The following is a 25,135-nucleotide window of genomic DNA, read 5'->3' on the forward strand; positions in this document are numbered from 1 at the left end:
TCAAAGTCCTCCAAAAATTGAAGAGACTATACTTCCTAACTCATTTTATGATCCCAACATTATCCTGATACCAAAACTTGGTAAGGATAACACAAAAAAAGAAAGCTACAGCCCAATATCTCTGATGAATACAGACACAAAAATCCTATACAAAATACTAGTAAATCAAATACAACAATACAGTAAAAAGAGTACTTATCACGATCAAGTGGTGTTCACTCCAAGGGTGCAAGGAAAGTTCAAACGACATAAATTAATGTAATACACCACATAAATAAATGATAAAAGTCATATCAATAGATGCAGAAAAAGCATTAGACAAGATACAACATCCACTTATGACTAAAACGCTTAACAAAATGAGTATAGAAGAAAAGTACCTCAACATAATAAAGGCCATATACAACAAATCCTCACCTAATATCAGAATTAGTGGTGAAAACTGAAAGTGTTTCCTCTAAGATCGAGAACAAGACAAGGATATCTCCCCTCACCACTGTTATTCAACACAGTACTGGGAGTTCTCGCCAGAGCAATCAGGCAAGAGAAAGAAATAAAAGGCATCCAAATTGGGAATTAAGTCAAATTGTCACTTTTTGCAGACAACATTATATTGTATATAGAAAACCCTAAAGACTCCACCAAAAAACTATTAAAAACAATAAACAAACACAGTAAAGTTGCAGGATGCAAACTCAATGTACAGAAATCCATTGCATTCCTATATACTACCAATGAAATTTCAGAAAAAGAAATGTAAAAATTCATTTTGCAATTGCAACAAAAAGAATAAAATACCTAGAAATAAACTTAACAAAGGATGGGAACGAAAACTGTAAGCCATTACTGAAAAAAATTGAAGACGACACAAAGAAATGGAAAGATATTCTGTGCTCATGGATTGGAAGAATAAACATAGTTAAAATGGCCATATTACCCAAAGCAATACACAGGTTTAATGCAATCCCCATCAAAATCGCAGTGGCATTTTTTAAAGAAATAGAACAAACAAACAAAAAATCAGATTTGTATGAAATCACAAAAAAACCCAAATAGCCAAAGCAATCCTGAGAATAAAGAACAAGGCTGCAGGTATCACACTCCTTGACTGCAAATTATACTACAAACTGACAATAATCAAAATAGCATGGTATTGGCACAAAAACAGACACAGAGCCCAATGGAACAGAATTGAGAACCCAGAAATAAACCCACATATATATATAAGCAGATAATTTTCGACAAAGAAGCCAAAAGCATACAATGAAAAAAAGAAAACCTCTTCAATAAATGGTGCTGGGAAAATTGGAAAGCCACGTGCAAAAGAAAAGAAACTAGATTGCTGTCACCATACACCAAAATTAACTCAAAATGGATCACAGACCTACCATAAGATCTAAAAAATAAACTGCATAGAAGAAAACATTGGTACTAAACTTATGGATCTTGGGCTTAGAGAGGATTTTATGAAACTGACTTCAGAAGCAAAAGTAAAAGCAAAAATAAATGAATGAGACTATATCAAACTAAAAAGCTTCTGTACAGCAAAAGAAACCAACAACAAAACAAAGAGGCAACTAACCAAATGGTAGGATATATATGCAAACAATACCTTCAATAAGGTGCTAATATCCAAAACATATAAAGAACGTGTAAACTCAACAACAACAAAATAAACAATCCAATTTAAAAATGAACAGAAGACCTGAAAGGACACTTCTCCCGAGACACACGAAGAGCCAAAAAATAATATGAAAAGATGCTCAACTTTACTAGCTATTAGCTAATCAAAACCACAATGAGATACCACCTCACACCTGTTAGAATGGCTATTATCAATAAAACAAGTAATAACCAGTGTTGGAGAGGTTGTGAAGAAAAAGAACCCTCGTACACTGCTGATGAGAATGTAAACTGTTACAGCCACTATGGAAAACAGAATGGAGGTTCCTCAAAAAATTAAAAATGAATTACCATAGGATCCAGCAATCCCTCTTCTGGGTATCTACCCAAAAAAATCTGAAAACATTTATCCTCAGAGATACGTGTAACCCTATGTTCACTGCAGTATTATTCAGTGGCCAAGACATAGAAACAACCAAAGTGTCCTTCGATATATGACTGGATAAAGATGTGGTGCGTATATACAATGGAATATTAATCAGCCATAAGAAAAGATATATACTGCCATTTTCAACACGGATAGATCTTGAGATTAACATGCTAGCAAAATAAGTCAGAAAAAGTCAAGAACCATATGATTTCACTCATATGTGGAATATAAAACTGAAAGCAACAAATGAACAAGACAAGCAAAAACTCATAGACACAGATAACAATTTAGTGGTTTACCAGAGGGTAAGAGAGGAGGGGGCAGGTGGAAGAGCATAAATGGAGTCAACCATATGGTGACCAAAGGAGATTTGACTTTGGGTGGTGAACATACAATGCAATAGAGAGATAACATATTACAGAATTGTACACTTGAAACCTACATAATTTTATTAACCAATGTCACCCCAATAAACTTAATTCTAAAAAATCATATTTTATATTTTTTGTGATGGTATGACTGATCTTTAGTTTAGATCCAAAGGATAATCTAGATAAATGTTAATTTAAATTAAAAAAAAAAAAGATTTGTTAGCACCCAAAATAAAATTCACAATATCTGACATCTGGTAAACAAACAAACAAAAAAACCAAGCACACTAAGAGGAAAATGACCCATAATAAGGAGGAAAATCAACCAATAAAATACAACCCAAAATGACACTGTTAATAGAATTAGTAGGGAAGGATATTAAAGCATTATTATAACTGAATTCCATATGTTCAAGACATTAAAAAAAAAGAATTTGTTGAGAAGACATCAAAAATATTTTTAAAAAACCTAATTAAACTTTTAGAGATGAAAACTACAACATCTCGAATGACAAATACACTGAATGGGTTCATGGCAGATTAGACATTGCAGAAGAATAATGAACTTGAAGTTACAGCATTAGAAAATATACAAATATACAAAAGAGGGAGGGAAAGACTAAGAAAAAAGTGAACAGGGCATCAATGAACTGCAGGAAAATTTCAAGTGGTCTATTATATGTATAATTGAAGTACTTAAAGGAGATGATAGAGGGGAGAAATAGAAGTCTTTAAAAAAAATAATTGCAGAAATTTTTCCAAATTTGATTGACTATAAACCCACAGATCTAAACTTTCCAGTGAACTCCGAAGTGCGAGAATCACAAAGAAAACTAGCATATAAAGGCACATCATAATCAAATTATACAAAATCATTAATACACAGAAAATCTTAAAATCAGTCTCATGAAAAAACATTAAGTATAATGATTACAGCAGACTTCCTTTTAAAAACAATGAAGATTAGAAGACATGGAGCAACATTACTTTTTAAACCACTTTATTGTGGTTTGATTGACATGTAAGAAACTGTACATACTTAAGGAACACAACTTGATAAGTGTGGGGATAAGTATATACCCATGAACAATCACCACCAAACCAGAAACATATCTATCACTTCCCGAAGTTTCCTCCTCAGAGCATTATCTTTCAAGTACTGAAAGAAATACACTGTTAATCTGTAATTCTACACCCAGAGAAAACATCTTTCAAAAAAGAAGACAAAAAAATTTTTTGGCATATAAAAGCTAAAAAAATTCATCACCATCAGACCTAAACTACAAAAAAGTTTAAAGGAAGTCTTCCAGGCAGAGTAAATTAAACTAGAAAGAAATCTGGATCTACACACAGAAATGAAAGCCACCAAAAGTGGTTACTATGTGGATAAATATATTTTATTCCCTGTTAATCACATGTCCTTACTTAAAGCATAAGTAGGTGAAGACATGTATGTATATATTTTGAGGGGTTTGTAACATCTGCGAAAATAGCCAAAAGCCAGGAGAAGAGAAATGGAAGTATATTGTCCTAGGTTCTTATACTTCATGTGAATTAGTATAACTCTTTAAGATAAATGTGGTAAGTTAAATATGTATACTACAAGCTTTAAAGCAGTTACTAAAATAACCAAGTTATAGCTAATAAGTCAACAAAGAAAATGAACATGGGATAATGAAAAATACTTGATTAATCACAAAGAAGGCAGATAAAGAAAATGAAACATAGGATAGGACAAATAGAAAACACAGAGCAAGATGAGAAACTTAAACTTAACCACATCAGTAATGACATTAAATGTCAACCATCTAAAGATTCCAACTAAAAAGAGATTGTCAGATTCGATTTTAAAAAAAAGTAAGACCAGGGTGGCTGGTTAGCTCAGTTGGTTAGAGCGCAGTGCTCTTAACAAGGTTGCCGGTTTGATCCCCACATGAGCCACTATGAGCTGCGCCTTCCACAGCTAGACTGAAACAACCACTTGACTTGGAGCTGATGGGTCTTGGAAAAACACATTTAAATAAATAAAAGTTTAAAAAAAAAAAAAAAGTAAGACCAAACTCTATGCTACCTATAAGAAAAGCATTTTAAATATAGACACAAGTAGGTTAAAAATAAAAAGATTTTAAAATATACTATGCTAACACAAATCAAAAGAAAGCTAGAATGGCTACATTACTGTCAGACAAAAGTAAATTTCAGAGCAAACGAAATATAACCAAAGATAATTTTATAACAACAAAAAGGTCAATGCAATCAAGACAACTTAACAATTCCAAATATTTATGCATCTAATAAGAGACCTTCAAAAAACATGAAGCATAAACTGACAGAATAGACAAAGCCACAATTATAGTCAGAGATTTCAATATCCCTCTCCAAATAACTGATAAAACAACAGACAAAAAATCAGTAAAAACATACATACAAGACTTGAATAACATTATCAAACAAACTGACCTGACACAGAACACTCCACCCAACAACAGCAGAATACACTTCCTTTCAGGTGTGCACAAAACATTTACCAAGACAGATCATACTTTGGACCATAAAACAAATCTCAGTAAATTTAAAAGAATTCAAGTATGTTCTGTGACCACAGGGGTATTAAGTTATAAATCATTAACAGAAATATCTTTGGAAAACTCCCATATCTGGAAATTAATAACACACTTCTAAATAACCCAAGAGTCAAAGAAGAAATCAAAAGGGAAATCAGAAAGTATCTGAACTGAAATACACACATCCTATCAAATTTTGTGCAATGCCACTAAAGCAGTGCTTAGTGGGAAATACATATTATAGTATTAAATGCCTTTATTAGAAAAAAGGCTTCAAACTAATGACCTCAGTTTCTACCTTAATAAACTAGAAAAAGAAATGGAAATTAAACCCAAAGAAAGCTGAAACGAAATAAACTTCAAGAGTAGAAATCAATAAAACAGAAAAAAAAGAAAAACGGGGGAGGGGGGGTGACAATCAATGAAACCAAAAGCTAGTTCATTGAGAAGAATGAAACCAAACGCTAGTTCATTGAGAAGAATTAAACTCGTAAAACTCTAGCCAGACTGATGAGGAAAAAACAAGAGACACAAATTACCAACATTAGGAATTAGAGCATTAACACCACTACATAAACATATAAAAAAGATACTATGAAAATTTACAAACAGTTTAGACTAATAATTTGAAAACTTAGACAAAACATAAATTCCTTAAGAGACACAGCTACCAAAGCTCACTAAAGATGAAAATAACCTTAGTAGCCTGGCATCAATTAAGGAAATTGAATTTGTAGTTAAAAACCTTCCCCCACACAAAAAAATTCCAGACCCAAATGGTTTTCCTGGTGAGTTCTGCCAAATATTTAAGAAAGAAGTACGTAATATCAATCCTATCCAGTCTTGCAGAAAACTGGAGAGGAGGAATGCTTCCCAACTTATTCTATGAGTCCAGCATTATCCTAACAACACACTCAGACGAAAACATTATAAAAAAATAAAACTACAGACCAGTATTTCTCATGGACTTAGATGCAAAAAATTTTAAACACAAGTTTAGCAAACTGAATCCAATAATATATGTAAAAACTAAAAATACTTCATGACCACGTGGGGTTTACCCTACTCGGAATTGGTTTAATATTCAAAAATCAATTACTGTAATTCACCATTGTGAAATTTTTAAAGAAAAACTGTGTGATCATCTCAAAAGATGGAGGAAAAGCATTTGACAAAATCCAACATGCATTTCTGCCAAAAACTATCAGCAAATTAGGAACAGAAAAAAGCTTCCTCAGTCTAGTAAAGGGCATTTATAGAACACTACCGCTGACATCATATATGCAAAGACTGAATGCTTTCTCAAAACCAAGCTCAGAAACAAGGTAAGTATGTTCACTCTTACCACTGCTATTCAACACTGTACTTGAGGTTTTAGACGTTGCGATAAAGAAAAAATAAATTTGAAAAATCTACACTGGAAAGAAGTAAAATAATTTACACTTGCAGATGACATGATCATCTTATGTAGAAAATCCAATGGAATCCACATAAGTACGAAAACGAAGTGAATTTATTTAACAACAATCCAGGACTCAAGACCAATACACAAAAATCAACTATATTTTTATATATACCACTCAACAAAGTAGGATTTTTAAATGGAACATTTACAATAACACCAAAAATACCAAATACTCAGGTATAAATCTAATAGGTACGCAAGACTTCTAAACTGAAAAATTATAAAACATTTCTGAGAAAAATGAAAGACAACTAAATTAAATAAATACACCATGCTCATGACTCAGAAGAATCAATATTGTTAAGATGTCCATTCTCCCAAAATTGATCTCTAGATTGACTGCAATGCCAAACAAAATCCCAGCAGGCTCTTTTGGAGATATTAACAAAAGCTGAGTTGTATGGACTTTCAAAAGACCTAGAATAACCAAATCAGCCTTGAAAAAGAATAACGGTGGAGTACTAACATTCCTGACTATAAGACTTAGTATAAACCTATAGTAATCAAGAAAGTGTAGTATTGAAGATAAACAAATAGATTGATAGTACAAAATATAAAGTTCAGAAATAAAAATACACATACATCGTAAATTTATTTACCAAATTTACTTACCAATTTGCAACTCAGCAAAGAAAAGTCTTTTCAACAAATAGTACTTGAACAACTGGATATTCATGTGCAAAATATAAATTTCAATTCATATATCACACTACATATACAAATTAAATTGAAATGGGTCACTGATTTAAGTGTAAAACCTAAAACTACAAAACTTTAAAAAAACAGAAGATAATCTTTATGACACCTTGGGTTCAGCAATTGTTTTAGAAATGACACCAAAAGCATAAAAAAATTGATCAATCATCAAAATTGAAGACTCCTGTTCTTCAAAAGACACTTAAACAAATGAAAAGCCAAGACTCAAGCAGGGAAAATATATTTGCAAATCATATCGCATGTCTAAATAAAGGACTTATATCCAGAACATAAAAAGAACTCTCAAAACACAGTAACATGAAAATGAACCGCACTTTAAAATAAACTGGACAAAAGGTTTGAGCAGACACTTCAGCAGAGGTACAGGAATGTCATATAATAACCTGATGAGATGCTAAACATCATTAGTCGTTAAGGAAATGCAAACTGAAACCCCAATGAAATACTACACATCTATCTGAATGGCTATAGTTAAAAAGACTACCATGCCAAATGTTAATGAAGATATGGAGCAACTGGAACTTTCATACACCACCCATGGGAATGTAAAATGATACTCCATTGTGGAAAATAGTTTGGCAGTTTCTTAAAATGCTAAACATGCAACTAACATTATGATCCAGTCATTCTACTCCTATGTATTTGGCCAAGAAAATAGAAAGCATATATTCATACAAAGACTTGTATACCAATGTTTACAGCAGCTGTACTTGTAACAGCCAAATGTGTATCAATAGGTGAATCGTTAAACAAAACCCATACAATGAGATACCATCCAGCAACAAAAAGGAATAAATCAATGATACATGCAACATGAGTAAATCTCAAAATAATTATGCTGAATGAAGACCAAAAATTGAGTATGTATTATGTAATTCCACTTACATAAAATTCTAGAAAATGCAAACTAATCCATAGTGACAAAAAGCAGCTCAGTGGCTGCCTGTGAATAGGATGAAGGTATTGATAGATTACAATGAGTCAAGAGGAAACTTGGAGTGGTAGAAATGTCATTATCTTAATTGTGTTGATGGGTTCATACTGTATACATACATCAAAAGTTATCAAATTACACACTCTATGTGCAACTTATTGTTTGCCAATTGTACCTCATTAAAGCTGTATAAAAAATAACTTATGGGGCCAGACCGGTGGCTCAGGCAGTTAGAGCTCCATGCTCCTAACTCCGAAGGCTGCCGGTTTGATTCCCAAATGAGCCAGTGGGCTCTCAACCACAAGGTTGCCAGTTCAATTCCTCGAGTCCCGCAAGGGATGGTGGGCTCCGCCCCCTGCGGCACCTTGAGCTGAGCTGCCTCCAGAATGGCTCAGCTGGTTGGAGCACGGGCTCTCAACCACAAGGTTGCCAGTTCGATTCCTTGACTCCAGCAAGGGACGGTGCGCAGCGCCCTCTGCAACTAACATTGAACACAGCACCTTGAGCTGAGCTGCCGCTGAGCTCCCGGATGGCTCAGTTGGTTGGAGTGCATCCCCTCAACCACAAGGTTGCCGGTTCGACTCCCACAAGGGATGGTGGGCTGCGCCCCCTGCAACTAGCAACGGCAACTGGACCTGGAGCTGAGCTGCACCCTCCACAACTAAGACTGAAAGGACAACAACTTGACTTGGAAAAAAAGGCCTGGAAGTACACACTGTTCCCCAATAAAGTCCCTTTCCCCGTCCCCAGTAAAATCTTTAAAAAAAAAAGAAAGAAAGAAAGAAAAAGAAGTTGATCCTGCCTCAAAAGAATTTTTTAAATCACATCCTGTTTTTCATTGGAAAACATCTGTCCATGGGGTAGCAAAAACTGTATCAAGGGCATTCAAAGACTTGCCACTTGGTGGTGCTAAACTAATTACACAAACTTGATTAAGCACCTATGTGCCAGATACCACAAATAGTAGAAAAATAAACAAGATAACTTTTCCTGCCTTTGTACTGGTAATGTTACAAAAAAGGTATAATCTTTACACAAACTAGAACATCCTAAGTGCTCCTCATACTCTGGGTGGGAAAAAGGAGCAATGTGTAAAGGTACTAAAACAAGAAGAAAATTTCTGCACTTGTATTAAAATTGTCTCGTGCCCTCCAGGCTCTTGTTTATTCTTAAACATGCACTAATATGCCCAAGCTGGTAAATGTATTTATAAAACTACCAATGATGGCCTGCTGATGGCAACAGAAACTGTAGATTTTCTTCCTTTAGCAAAGGAAGTAAATTATATATAACTTATTAAAAGAGCTCTGGGGACCACAGAAAATGTTTTAGAATAAACTGACCCCTAATTTAGGAAAAGTTCAAATTAAAAGGCAAAAACGAGGCAGGCAAAGATAAATTCAACTAAAAAGAGATGTACTTGGGAAAATTCAACTCAAGACTGTGCTACGTCCGGACAGAAAAGCTGAAAAAAATAAGGAAGTTGCACAATCTAGCAGCAAATAATTTTTTATATTGTTCCAATACTTAAGTGGGATTTCTGTTTGTATTAAGGTTATTATAAACTTTATTTTCAAAGGCTACAGATAAATGAAAATATTCAACCCAAATTTTTTTTACTATTAAACTTAGGGATAAAATTCTTGCCCTAAATCTCTGTCCAAATCTGGAAATCCAACACCTTCTATACATAATATGAGTTCTCAAACTTTAACAACTCTGAATTTTATAAGCTAAATTTAACAAAAAAGTTACAAAAATTCAGTTTCTTTAAAACCACTCAGCACATAGGTAATTTAAACTTCTGGTTACAGAAGGTATCCACAGAAGTGCCAGTGTGTGCCCCAAAGTTCTAATGAGCTCCACACCCAAAAATCTAAGCACCTACTTGTTATCTCAATTTGAATAACCCACAGGTATCTTAAACAGTATGTTTTATCCAAAATCTGCTCTTCTGACATTCCCAACTCTGTCACAGATATGCCATCAACCCAGTTATCCTAAATGCCCTTTTCACCACTATCCCTCATCATTTCTAGCCTGGGTGGCTAAAATAACATTGTGGTCTCTCTTCCCCCAATCTAGTCACCTTCCAATAACCTGTGTAAGGTATGTGATGTGTAACCACTGCCAAAATGAATCTTTATGCAATGTACATCTAACCATACCACACCTGAGCTTAAAATCCCTCTAACTCCGCCCTTTACCTCTATAGCTGCAAAACACCTGCCACTCCCCAATACATACAAATTACCTGGTTTGGGCTACTCTGAACTCACATGTTCCCTCACCTTGTGCCTTTTTGTGTGTACCTGGAACAGCCACTTACACCTTCTCTCTGCAAGTAACTCCCACCAAGGCCTTCAAAAGGGCACAAGCAACAGCCTGTCCAAACGCTTCCGACGTCCATTCCGCCTAATCTGATTTAGAAGTTTCTTCATTCATACACTCACCACATTTATTGATCACCAACTAGTTGCTGGGAATAAAGGTGTTGGTGGAAAACCACACACCAAAAAAACTGCCTGATTAAACTAGCAATGTCATGTAAGCCAGTAAATCAATGGTCATAGCAGAGCGCGATGCACAAAATCAAGAATGAGAGGTCTATTTCAGTTATTTCTTTAATAAATACATAGTGAATGCCTACAATATGCCAGGCATAGAGCAAGCTTCTAGGTGTAAAGTAAGATTCAGTCACTGCCTTCATAGCACTTACAATCTAACTGAAGATTAGGACAAGAAAACAGGAAATTACAACATACATGACAGAAGTATGAATAAGCTGCCACAGCAGGCCCTAATAAGTGATGTCTAACAGACGTAAGGCACAGGATGAGAAATCAGGAAGACTTAACCAAAGTGACATATAAGCTGAGACCTGAAGAATGGCAATTTGAACTAGAAGAGGGGATGTTCTATACAGAGAACAGTAGTTCAGTGGATGGCGGCAACCCAGATCAGATAGTAAAGGCTGAAGACTTTGCAAACAAGAGATCAGATCTTATAAGTCATGCTCAAGGATTTGGGAGTTTGTAATTCATCCTAAAGACAATCTTTGCCAACAGATAAGACAGCCATTAGGAAGTTCTAGCAGAGGAATGCCATAGTCACACTTGCCTTTTTCTAACACACTGGCTGCAGAGCCAAGAATGAACAGCTGCAGTAATCCAGGGAGGGAGACTTGGACTAAGGCAGCAGCAGCAGCACAGATGAAGAAAGGGAGATGGCTTAGATTTTTTAAAATTGACGTGATAGGATTTCGAGACCTGGGAGGTAAAGGGGAGAAGAGTCAAGGACAAAACTGAGTGAATGGAGTTATTCACTGAGATAGGGAATTCAGAAGAAAAAGTAATTGATTTTTATGTGACATGTTAAATCAGTAATGACTATGGAACTAAAGAAATGTAGAACACAGGTGGTTTTAAGAGTAACAAGCCATAGAAATTTTGAAAGTAAAGATACAGAGATACTGGGGGGCGGCTGGTTGGCTCAGTTGGTTAGAGTGCAGTGCTCATAACACCCAGGTCACCAGTTCAATTCCCACATGGGCCAGTGAGCTGCGCCCTCAACTGAAAACGACAACTTAACTTGGAGCTGATGGGTCCGGGAAAAACACTGTTCCCCAATATTCCCCAATAAAAATTTTTAAAAAAGAGAGAAATACAGAGCTACTGAGGATGATACAGTGAACGGCAGGCTGCAGAACTCTCACTGCTTCTTAGGGGCACTGGATGCCTAGCAATGTCAGACAGGAGGGCAGGACTAACTCAGGCGTCTGGGGAACTACGATCAGGACCAAATGGCTACATCTACCTTACAGTGCACAGTAAGAGCCAGCAAAAAGATTTTAGAAGGATTTCCTTCCACACAAAAATGAAAATAAAAGATTGCATTATGAATTTTCACCTAGTTCCAGCAGCTATGTCCCACCAAAACAAAGACTTAACCTTTGAATTCTTTCCAAAAAAGACATGTGCTTATTAATTCATAAATTGAAGTAACTTATTAAAATAGCAAACCACTGTACTGTGTCAAGAATAAAGTCTGTATTTAACCATTCTTGTACCCAAAGAACTCAGCACACATTCTTTTGTTAAAGAACGCCAGAAAAATAAAGAAGACATACGTATATGCAGTGTACCAAAAAGATAATTACCATGTTACAAGATCCAATCTAGGAAAAGAAAAATTCTTTAGGAAAATCTACTAGAAACCAAGACTATTCTTTATCTTTCTTAAACACAAAGGTTTCACGGGACTATAAGCATACCTAAAAAGAACTGGAAGGGACCAAATTTAAGCTACAAAATAAATTCTCATTAAGAATGCCATCAAAACAAACTAAGAAAAAAGAACAGCTGATTTCCCAATTGTTTCAAATTCTTTTCAATAGAGCCAAATTCTAATACAACCACAGTAAAAACACAGAGGTAGGGTGAAGTGCAAGAGGTACCGTGAATAACAAGATTGCTATTAGTGAACCCATTTCTCTCACTCTAGTCCCCCCCCCCCCATTTTCTCTACCTTCCTGCTTGCTCCTCTTCACTGAATACCTACTCTGTACCAGAATCTATAGATGCAGGTGAGACATTTCAGGCACTGCCCTCACGATTATTAGTCTACAGGTCTTCAGAATACAAATACCCACGAAAAATACACCCACTTTAAGGAGTTGAAACTCATACTGCATTTCTTCTTTAGACATGGTAAAGGGGTGTTTGTTAGTGAATGGGTTCCTTCTGAGGAACTGAAGCGTATAAGCTCCAAGGTAAGGAAGGGGCTATCTGATGTATCCCCAATGCCTAATATAGTGCATGGAACAAATGAGGTTCTTAATAAATATTCGTTAAGTAAATGAAAGTAAACTGCAACTATCAGGGGCACTGGGCATTAAGGACAAAACCTATTTCAAGGCTATCTCCTTTCTCCTGCCTTCTTCGTAATAAATTCAACTCATTCCATTAATTCAACTCTGTTCACCTGTTAGAAAACAAGCAGAATGGCCTTTACAGACGTGTCCCTATTTCTCCCCTCAATATTCACAAGAGGATGTCACTCTATCCCCATTTGGTTGACTGTTAAAACATATGGTTCTACACATACATAGCAACAAAGAACAGCTGAACTCCAAGAATCAGGGTTTCTAATGAAAATGAAACCCACTTTCAAAAATTCAGCTAAGAAAAACAACATATATATGCAAAACTGAATCCATATACTCATGCTGACAAAAAAACCTACCCTCGAATATAGTCAAATCATCAAAGAACTGAATACATGAACTGGTATTGTGTATTCACTGAACTAATGCACTACTCATTGGCAAAAAAACCCTTCAGCATACTAAGGGGCATTACAGGGCCCTTTTCCTTACCAAAAGGATACAATATGCTATATAATCACATTCATTATATTACATAGCATAAAGAACCTACAGGAGACTTTATATTCTGGTCTAATCTTCATAAATTAGTTTTTTAGGTTTTTCTTTGGGTTTTATTTTAACCATGGATCCTATAATTCTTATAATTGATCAGATTCTCCTCTTTACTTTGGCTGCTAGAAAACTTATAGCCAAACTTAGCCCACTAAAGCATACAGTTTATTTAATAATTGCACTTCAGTTCCACCTACTTTCTCTACCTTTACTTACTTTCGTTTTCCCTCCTTTTTCTATTTTATATAACTATATTACTTTTGTATTTGTGAACAGCCTTAATCTTTGTGCGAAATGGCAGCAAAAATAAACATCAACTATTTCCAAACCATTAATAACCTTACAATCTTAAGACAATCTGAAAGACCTTTCTTAAGTCTATTACAGTAATAATAGCACCTAATATTTATTGAGCACTTGACACCAGGCACTATTCTAAATGCTTTGCAAATATTAACTTATTTAATCCTCTCCACCACTCCATGATGGAAATATAATTATCCTCCATTTTACAAATAAGAAAACGGAGGCTGGGGGAAGTTAAGAAATTTGCCCAAAGTAACAAAACTACAAAGCAATGGAGCAACGGTTTGAACCCAGGCAATCAGGCTCCATCACCTTAACCACTGCTCTACTGTGATGATTTTTCATTCATCAAAACTACATGACTTCTAAAACAAGGTATTTTTCAATTCCTGTAACAATGAGAGTTAGAACCAGTGGTAACTTCAAAAATGAAATTCACTGCCATACCAAAAACCGTATTCTTAATCTTTACAATTCCACCATAACCAACCAATGACCTGCAGGGAAATTGAAGATGCCGAATGACACCTGCACACTATATACTATGTGCCAGACTTTGTTCTAATATATTCTCTTAATCCTCCTAACAATCTCGTAAAGTAGGTACTACGATCATCCCCACATTATAGATGAGAAGACTGAAGCACAAAGAGATTAAGTCATTTGACTGAAGTCACTCCCAAGTGTGAACTTAGTTTTTGAAACTAGCTTTGCTCCAGAGTCAAGCTCTTAACTGTTACTCTGCTTCTCCATTTGACAGAGATTAACTTCCTCCCTCCATCAGTTCCTACACTCAAAATTCAAAGCAAGCAAAGTGGACTTATGAGAAGTTACTATGCGTCCTAGATCTCAACACTGAGAGATTCTAATTCAATAAAGCTAGGCTGTAGCCCAGCATCCGTATGTTTAAAGGTACCTCATGGGATTCTGGTGAACCTTGGTTAACATCCACTGCCCTAGGTTTCTAAACTAGACAGGGCTTATCTGCTTTTTGGGGGGGTTTGGGGAGAGTTAAATACAGAAACACACACTCTCATAGATATATTTTTTCCCTACTTCCCTTTCCCAAAGAAAGACTGGGAAGTGGGGAAGCATAAGATAAAGTCAGAAAGGTAACATGGCTTTTTATACCATGTTAACCAGCCTTGAGTATTATTTTAATGAAGACAGTAACAACATAAAGATGTTGTTTGTTTAAAGCAAGAGATGATCAGATTTGTGCATTAGAAAAATAACTCCAGAGGTAGTGTAGAGAGGTGACTGTGGGCAAAGAAACTGCAGACAAGGAGAAAAAGTCAGCCAAGAACTCAAGACTAGGGCAAACCAAAGGCCTGAATGAACTAAGCACTGAGAATGAAGAGGATGCAGCAAATTCAAGAAACATCTTTAAGATAAATCTGGTAGCACACTTGGTTATTGATTAAATGTTGTTATAGAAATGGACATCTCCAAGTTTGTTTTCTATGCGACCAGGTGAATGATAAAGCCATTAAACTAGATCCGAACTTACTGAGGGAAGACTAAGTGGGTTTTGTGGGTCATGATAGTGTTATTTGTGAAAGGAGCAGGTTTTGGCATGGAAAAACAGTTAAGGTGGAGTGTTGGGAATAGCTGTGAATTTGCAATGAGTGAGAATAAATGAGGTGACGGAGTTATGAAATAAAAGACTAATTTTAAGAAGTCAGATTATGAAAGGTAGTGATGCGAAAGGGTGAAAAAAGTCTTACATTTCACAACTCTGTTTCATTGTCTCAAGGGTAGTTTTAAAATCAAGTCACACCTGAAAGAGGGAAGGGTAGTTCAAAAGCAGAGGATCCCTTCTTGGAAAAATCAAACAGAATAACCTTCAACTATGTAGTGAGTCAAGTAGAAGATCAGCATTCAACCTGATGACAAAAGCTGACAAAACCACCAAGAGCGTGAATAATCCAAAAACAATGACCAACCTATCGTGTAAAATAGCCAGTACGCAATCTTTTTTTTAAAATGATTTTATTATTTCATGTAATCTTAACTCCAACATAAGAAATAATGAAGACATCACCGCCATTCTGCAGATAAAGACTACGAAGGGCAGAGAAGTCATGCTTGGTCAGTTTCCCAAGTTCACATTTCAGAGTAACAGTAAAACCAAGACCGTATCTGCTATTCGGCCTCCTGGTCTAATAGTCCAGACACCAAAACACAAACGCTGCCAAATAATTCAAAATGGGATGGGAAAGGCAGCACAGAGAACATGAGTGAAACTCAAGGAAGAGAGGAAGCTACCTACGACAAGTAAATAGTCCTTAGTGCGGGATGAGTCATCACCAGACCCAACTGTTTACGAAATACTCCTTCAAAGGGCAATGCTGCCAGCTACAGGTCTTGAGAGTCCTAAATACCAGGCATTAAGATGTGTCTTCGGAACGTGAATAGGCACTAGACCACGCAATCTCCGCATCCAGTCCCCGTCCCTAACGAACTAGCAGGGGGTCACTGACGAGAAGGCACCACAGACACTCCCACAGCCACAAAACAGAAACGTCTAGGAAATAAATACCTTAACTAACGCCTTCTTAGATAAGCGTGGGAGGGTGCAAATCTCCATGCAGCTCCCTAAGTGGAAACACGCCCTGCTGCTCACAACCACCAACCACCCCGGCACTCTGGTAAAATGGATCCAATACACTCTTTTCTTCTAAGCGCACAGCTGCCGAGCACCTGTTTTCAGCTCCTCCCGAAAGGACCCCACTAGAGTGAAGCAGAGGAAGGCAGGGGCAAGTGAGATTAACGCCCCAAAGGAAGACAGAAGGCCGCCGGAGTCAGAAGAGCAAACATAAAGAACTGGAGTCTGAAAAAAGTGAGCTAGAACAAAGACAGGAACTAGGCAACGACCCGTCCCTTGGAAAAAGTAATGCAAAAAAGCGCCCCCGGCCTGGAGCAGAGACCAGAACAGTGGCGAGGCCTAGCTGGCCTTGGAGCCGGAGCCAGGTCTCTAATTCCCGGGCTGAGAATAACAGTGACAACGGCGGACACCACCAAGCCCTCTTCTCCACATCCGCCACAGTCTGTTCCTGATACAGAAACGCCTCGCGTCCCTCCCTGGCAACAAAAGCAACCCCCATCCAAGAAAAAAAGCATGGTGTTCTGTGGGGCCGTTACCTTCCCGCTCACAACACCCGCCGCCGCCATGTTTCCCGTGCGTGCCTGTGATGACGTAGCAGCGCCTCACATGTCTCTCGGACTCACAACAACATCCGGCGAAACCAGACCGATATCCGGGCGGGAAAGGGGCGGGGATTAGCGGGAACCGCGCAGAGTGAAGGGGCGGGGCGGGAGGAGTGGCCTGACTCTGGCGAGCTCAGCGGGGCGTAGAGGCAGCGAGGGTGGAGTCTCTGGTGCGCACTGCGCATGTGCCAATGTCTTTTTCCCAAGTGAGACCTTCAATTGAAGCGTTTTTGCCTTGGGGTTTGGCAGGCAGCGAGACGCAGCTGTTCTAAGGCCCCTTCAGTTTCGTAAGGTCACCACATTGGGAGCCGTGATCCTGGGTTTGTGGCCATAGGCAAGTCACTTCCAGGTTCAGCTTCAGTTTCTCATCTGTAAAATTGAGATAGTAGGGCTGTCGTGAAGATTAAAGGAATCCCAGCCCTCCCAGATTAAACAAATCCAAGGCACACGTACATAAGGACTTTTCCCCTCTGTATGTGAAGTTTCTGAATTTGAGTCAAGTCCCTGCCACTCACGCGTGACCTTCAACAAGGTATTTTGATAAGAACTGCAGTAATACACCTTCACTGATCCAGAGTCCAATGCACGTAACTCCTAGCTCCTACAGTTACTTAATAACTGTGTGACTTGAAGTAAGTTTCTAAATTCATACAACTTGAGGATTTAAAATGAGAATTACCCATGGAATGGTTAAAGGGATCTCATGGGGCAATGCATGTGTGGTAAGATGATTCGTTGAGACAGGAAGATATTAATTTGTTTTGTTCTCGGTGCTATAAAAGAATACCAGAGAATGATTGGATACGACCCCTGATAGCCCTGGCACAAGATCTGGGACTTCCCTTGCCCCATGGTCAAATAAAAGTTCCCTTGGTACCAGAACACCTTTGCCCATTGAGGTACTTCCCTCTTCTTGCAATGGAGGGGGATTATTGGTTTTTTGAGGTTGGTTGAGTAAGTGGCAACCAATGGGAATAACAGAAAAGAAGAGTTACAGGATCTGTGAATGTCAGGAACCTAATGGGTGAGGGAGGTGGCAAGACCTTAGGTGGGAATGGATGTGTAGCACCATTAGAGAGGCTGCACACCAGACATCAGAGATTCTAACCACGACCAAACCCCACGCCCAAGCTTGGCACTGAATTAGCAAAGCAGCTCATCTGTGACGGATAAATGAGCTGGGAAAATCGGCATATTAACAGCAACCAACACTGAGTGAAGACTTGAGGGCCTTCCCCAAAGGTACTGGACTGAGTCAGACCCCTAGAACCTTTGTACAACCCTGGGTGTGGATTATAGAGCCCTAAAAATGACCCAGATTAAATTTCCACCAGTTCAGAGTAATGGGGTGTGGTGAGAAAAAAAATTTAATATGATGTTTCTTACACTTGTGTTTTTGAAGCCCTTAGTACAGTGCCAGGAATAGAAGACTCAATAAATAGTAACTATTATTTATATAATAAGTTTGTGTATTAAAGGCTTCTTATTAAAAATTTGGCAATCTAGATTCATCGTGACTTCTTCATATTCTTAAGCCTCATCCCCCAACTGCCCCTTAAATGCTGGTGCTACCCATGGGCTATCCTTGAATTTCTTTTACTTTTTTTCCAAACACTTTGTGAGACATCATTTTCATATTCTGGTGTCACCACTTCCTATGTGCTGATGATGCCCACATATCTCCAGCCCAAGTCTCTTTCCGAAAAGTCTAAAGGGTTTGTTTAACAAATAATTTAAATCAATTTGCCATTTAGAAATGGCACGTTATGCTTTACCTTCTAGATGAAAGAGACGATTTTCCCTCTTCAATGATATCCTCTGTCTATATGCAAAGGGAAGAAACAAGATCAGGATGTCAACATAACTTGTTTCATGTTTTTAGTTTTTTACTGTATTAGAAGGAAAATAATCACAGTACACTTATAAAAAACAAGAGGACAGGTTTTTAAAGCAGCTTGTATATAAATTTAATGTAAATAAAGTCTTGAGTTCCTTATGACTTAATACAAAATAATTACAGTTTTCATGGGAGTAATGTTATAGTTTATAAGTTCACTCTCATGAACTATGTAGTCATTTACTAATTATAACATCACTCAGAAAGTCATATGATGCAGAAAAACTCTTAATAAGCACCTTAAAGAAACTTAATACCTGGGTAGGACTTTAGAAATAGTCTCCCCAGGTTTTCCAGTTGAAAAAATTGAGTCTCTTAGAGATTAATTATTTGCCAAAGTTATGAGCTGCTTTATGGCTGAATAGAGATTTCATTAGAGATACGTGTCTTAGTCAGCTGTGCTACACTATCAGCTGAAAGTGATCACTGCCCTCTCTGAACTACAGCATTTAATTACCTGTTCCATTTGATTCTCTCTCACCTCAGTCTCTGACTGACCTATCTGTCTTTCATAGCTTATCCCATGTCATACATTATCTATTAAGATTCCCCCAACTTTGCCACAACTCACTGATCTCTCTACCTTTCCTGATCTCTTAAAACAACCAGACTAAACCTTTGTTTTAGTGCTTGACTATACAAGGTAGAACCATGAAGAGAGCATAAACCTTGCTGACAGCCAAGAGATTTCAGGATTTCTCTCTGGATAAATTGACCAGCTGAAGACCAGGCCTATAGATACTGACAGTTGGGGATCTCCATTGATATGACCTAACCACATTATCCTACAGTGAAGAACAAAAACCAACAAGCCCCACCTATATACCTAAAACTTCCAAGCAGCTTTTGTTTCAGGACTCTTAGCTATAAACAGATAACTGTGGATCATTCCACATTCGAAGAAAACCTTTAAGATGAAAGGCAGAGACTAAAATGAACAAACCAACAAAAAAGCAATTCAAAACAAACAGCAGAACAGAAGAACACTTTTAAATTATAATAAGTACCTTTAGAAATGTGAGAGAACACTTCGCATTCATGAAACAAGAATAAAAAGCTATGCAAAGAAATATTCAGGAGGCCGGCCCAGTGGCTCAGGCAGTTGGAGCTCTGAGCTCCTAATACCAAAGGCTGCCGGTTGGATTCCCACATGGGCCAGTGGGCTCTCAACCACAAGGCTGTTGGTTCGATTCCTCGACTCCCGCAAGGGATGGTGGGCTCTGCCCCCTGCAACTAAGATTGAACACAACACCTTCAGCTGAGCTGCCGCTGAGCTCCCAGATGGCTCAGTTAGTTGGAGCATGTCCTCTCAACCACAAGGTTGCCAGTTCGATTCCTCGACTCCTGCAAGGGATGGTGGGCAGCGCCCCCTGCAACTAGAAAATGGCAACTGGACCTGGAGCTGAGCTGCGCCCTCCACAACTAAGACTGAAAGGACAACAACTTGAATTGGAAAAAAAAAAAAAAAGGCCTGGAAGTACACACTGTTCCCCAATAAAGTCCTGTTCTCCTTCCCCAATAAAATCTTTAAAAAAAAAAAAAAAATAGTGGTAACACCAAATCCTTGTAAGGATGTGGAGAAACTAAATCACTAATACATTGCTGGTGGGAATATAAGATGGTACAGCCTCTCTGATAGATAGTTCGACAATTTCTTACATAACTAAGCATACACTCACCATATGACCCAGCACTGTACACTTAGGCATTTATCCCAGGGGAATGAATACTATATACACTCAAAAAGCTATACGTTAATATTCATAAAAGCCTTATTTTTACTAGCCAAAGTCCTTGGGAAACAACCCAAATGTCCTTTAATAGATGAAAGTTTCAACAAATTGTGGTGTATCCATACCATGAGATACTACACAGCAATAAAAAGGAATGAACTATTGCTGCATGCAAGAATCTGGATGGATCCTAAGAGAATGGTTATATGCTGTATTATTCCATTTATACAACATTCTCAAAATAGCAAATTATATATAGAGAGAACAGTGTTACCAGGGGTTAGGGATTGGAGAGGAAGGAAAAGTGGGTGGGTGTGTGTCACGCGGGGACTCTGGTCCCCACACAAGAATGCAGGATATGGTGAGGCCAAAAAGGAACACCCATGGAGCCATAGATAAGGGAGTCATACCACTATATTCTCACTGGCGGCTGGGTTGGAGACACAGGGAGCAAACATCCACCAGTACCCCAACAAGGGGTCTTCCTGCTCCCCAGTCTCGCTGACGGCTGGGTGAGACACAGGAAGGAGGAGCCGCAGGATGCGCAATCTGCCATCCGCGTCTCTGCCTGCCAACGAACCAACCAACCAACTCATGCAGCCACGGCACTTATGTCAGGGGCTAATTGGCTAACTGGTTAGAGCTGATGGCCAACCAGTCACAGCTGATGGCCATCTACTACCAGAGCCAGCACCCCTCCGTGTGAGGCCGAGAGCCTGGAAACTGCTCTCTGGGACTCTGTCCCCACAGTGTGGCTGTAAAGGGATAGTACAAAGAAGTCTTGTTATGATGGAACAGTTCTGTATCTTGGTCACAGTGATGGTTACATGACTCAACACATGAGATAAAATTGCATACTATACACACGATACACACCCACATACAAATAAGTACGTGAAAAACTGATAACATCTGAGTAAGTTCTGTGAATTGTACGAATGTTAATTTCCTGGTTTTGATATTGTACTATCGTTATGTAAGATGTATATATATATTGGGGAAAACTGTGTGAAAGGTATATGGGTCCTCCCTGTACACTTTTTTTTTTCACAAATTTCCAAAGTTTATATGTATATTGTATATATATATATTTTTAAAGATTTTATTGGGGAAGGGGAACAGGACTTTATTGGGGAACAGTGTATACTTCCAGGATTTTTTTCCAAGTTAAGTTGTTGTCCTTTCAGTCTTAGTTGTGGAGGGTGCAGCTCAGCTCCAGGTCCAGTTGCCATTGCTAGTTGCAGGGGGCGCAGCCCACCATCCCTTGCAGGACTCGAGGAATTGAACTGGCAACCTTGTGCTTGAGAGCCCACGCTCCAACCAACTGAGTCATCCAGGAGGCAGCTCAGCTCAAGGTGCCGTGTTCAATCTTAGTTGCAGGGGGCGGCGCCCACCATCCCTTGTGGGACTCGAGGAATTGAACTGGCAATTTTGTGGTTGAGAGCCCACTGGCCCATGTGGGAATCAAGCCAGCAGCCTTCGGAGTTAGGAGCATGGAGCTCTAACCGCCTGAGCCACCAGGCCGGCCCCCTATATTGCATATTTTTTAATTCAGTTACATATTTTCACATAAGTAGCAGTTAGGATGCCTTTAGTTGCAAATAGTAGGCAATCCATAAAAATATTAAATGAGTTGACTTTGTTTTGTCTCACATAACAAAAATTAAAGAGATCGGGCACTTTCAGGGTTTCACCACCTCAATATGGTCATCAAAGACCCAGCTATTGCCATATTTCTTCTTTTTCGTTTCCAGAATGTTGGCTTTTGTCCTGAAATTGTACACTCGGTCTCAAAATAGCTGCATTAGCTCCATTAGTTACCAACTTCTACAAAAACATGTAAAGGCCAGAAAAGAGAAAGTTCCTTTCACGGGTTACTTTTCTAAGACTAATGAAAAGACTTCTAGAATCTTCCTCTCAAATCTTATTGGCCAGAACAGCATCTCATTCTCATTCCTAAATTAGAATGGCTCTGGAAATGCAGTAGGGCCCTGAAATTTATAGTCCTCAATACCAGAGAGCAGTTAGCAAAGAAGAAAGAAAAAATGGCTATTGGGCAGACAGCCTACATGTCTGCAACATCATATGTACAACTGGGGTCGAAAATTTTTGTTTAACCTTTAATGCAATTGAAAAGTAATAGCTCTATAGTTATCCATTTTACCTAAGGCCACTGTGATCTCCCCATGAATGACTGCAGAAATGCCCTTGTACTCCCTGCCTAAAACAGTTTTCCCTTCTAATCCTTTCTCCACAATGAAGCACAGTGATCTTTTTCTTTTCTTTTCTTTTTTTTTTTTTTTTTTGCTTTTCTAAATCACAATGCCATTAACCCCCTAAAACCATTTACGAATTTTTTTTCACACTACGATAAGTAATTTTATTTGTTCAAGGACTCATATCACAAACATTAAACTAAGCATGGGCTTTGATTCTGTGAGCTCAGATTCACATATTTAGGAAAGGCAACCTGTGATCCACGTACATGTAGGGAAACTAAAGGCTCGTGGGTAATCACACTGCAGTTTTTAAATTTCTACAGCCTAGAAGCCTGAAGTCACAGGTTTTTGAGGTCCTCTGGATGTCCCCCAGGGTATCTGCACTTTTCTCGAGTTGAGCAATCTCATCATCCTTCAGTTTCTGGTTGATAACACTGGTGAATCCTCAAGCATTCAGGATACATGGAAGGTGCAGGACGACTTCATTGTCAATGTCATACATCCCCTTCACCATAGTTGATTGACACTGGATGAATCCTGGATAGATTTTTCAACATGGATTCAACAAGTTCAACCACATTAACCCAATAGCCCAGTTGTGTATCCTTTCAGCTTGATAACTTCATAGACACTTTTCAACCACCATCCTATGCACTTCCATTTTTTAACTATCAGTGTCTGTTTTCATTTCTGGATTCAGTTCCTGGAGAGAAACACCTGCCACATTCACTCCACTCCATACAGCCACACTTGAGTCACCATTTTCTCCCAAAATCCATCCATGGCAGCTTCTGGAATGAATGCCAAGTTTTATAGCCTTAAAATAACAAAATCTAGCAGAATTTACAGCCTTAAAATAACAAAATTTACATCCACTTCCAATCACACGGTGCTTGGATAATCCACTTAGTTTCCAGGTAACATACAGGAGAATATCCACTGGATTAGAAGACACAATTATGATGCATTCAGGACTGTCCTGGATGATCTGAGGAATAATGACTTGGACGACGTTAACCTTCCTCTGCATCAGATTGAGACAATGCTCTCTGTTGCTGGTGAACTCCTGTAGTTACCACCGCAATGTAAGAATTGGAGGTCACTAAGTAATCTTTATCTGCTACAATTTTAGGTGTCTAAAGAAATAAGCTCCCATGCTGCAAATCTATCATTTCTCCTTTGAGTTTATCTTCGTAGACATCCACGACAGCAAGCTCATCAGCCAGAGACTTTCCCAGAATGCTGATGGCACACGCCATACCAATTTGTCCAAAACCCACTACAGTGACTTATTGTTTGGGACTGCTGCCTCTTTTTGTGCAACTGGTGCAATCAGTTTTTCCTTAAGAGTTGCTATTGTGCACAGGAGGAAGGCTCTTCAGACCGTAGAACGAGTCACACGAAAAAGACAAGGTTAGCTGCATGCCTTTCCTCGAGCTCAGGATGTGAGGAGTCCATTTACTAATTTTTTATCCACATTGATGGGATAAAATCCAGGCTCCTTCCTTGATTTAACCCTTCCGCCTATTGTCCATCATTCCCTGCAGAACTGTATTCCCTAACGATCCCAAACTATCTGTGGTTCTCTGAACTCTATGCTATTTCTACCTTTGCTTTTTAGGTCCCTTCAGCCTGACATCCCATTGTTTTCCATTCCCAAACCTACTTGATTCAACTAGGAAATGGCTCCTCATCCTTTAAGAATCAGTTAGGACATCAAATCTTTCTCCTGGAAAGCTTCTCCACAATTCTTCATCCTAGTAGTGATAGGCAAATGATTCTCTACTAATAGAATTGTAGGAGAGAGCTGGAAAAGCAATGAGGAGCTATTGAAAAACAAATAAACAAAAAATTCAAACCTGAGGCATGGTTATATGCAGGGAGTTCTTGAATGTCAATTATATCTCAGTGACAGCCTGTACATATTATGCTTTTTTTTTCTCTGATGCTATGATGCTTTGGAAATGAAAGACCTACCAGGCAAATAATAAAAAAATATATAGTTTCCCAAACTGCTAATTATTCATGAAAAGTTTCCATTTATCTCTGAATCATAACATAGCTAACTATTGAGAAATGGAGTTATTGTTGAGCCTGAAGAGGTATTCTTGTTTTCTTCTATCAAGGCACATATTACCCACTATCAAATGTTTCCTTCTCAGTTTCATTGCTTACCCACTTACATTTTTCTCTCCTTTAATATGTCATGAAGGTTTATGTTAAATG

At 38.1% G+C, this 25,135-nt stretch overlaps 1 protein-coding gene and 1 pseudogene across 2 annotated transcripts in view; both read right to left on the reverse strand.

Moving 5' to 3' along the window:
* TBC1D15 (TBC1 domain family member 15) overlaps positions 1-17,115 on the reverse strand; it is a 67,643-nt gene extending 50,528 nt beyond the window's left edge. For both annotated transcript variants that reach the window (XM_019748975.2, XM_019748974.2), the window contains exon 1: positions 16,995-17,115. In XM_019748975.2, the coding sequence (XP_019604534.1) occupies positions 16,995-17,024 (30 nt within the window). In that variant the 5' untranslated portion in view covers positions 17,025-17,115. The remainder of the gene's footprint in view (positions 1-16,994) is intronic.
* Positions 17,116-23,204: 6,089 nt separating this feature from the next.
* LOC109456560 (L-lactate dehydrogenase B chain) lies at positions 23,205-24,183 on the reverse strand (annotated as a pseudogene).
* Positions 24,184-25,135: the final 952 nt, after the last annotated feature.

This window comes from Rhinolophus sinicus, linkage group LG02 (assembly GCF_036562045.2).
Source record: "Rhinolophus sinicus isolate RSC01 linkage group LG02, ASM3656204v1, whole genome shotgun sequence".
Classification (NCBI taxonomy): domain Eukaryota; kingdom Metazoa; phylum Chordata; class Mammalia; order Chiroptera; family Rhinolophidae; genus Rhinolophus; species Rhinolophus sinicus.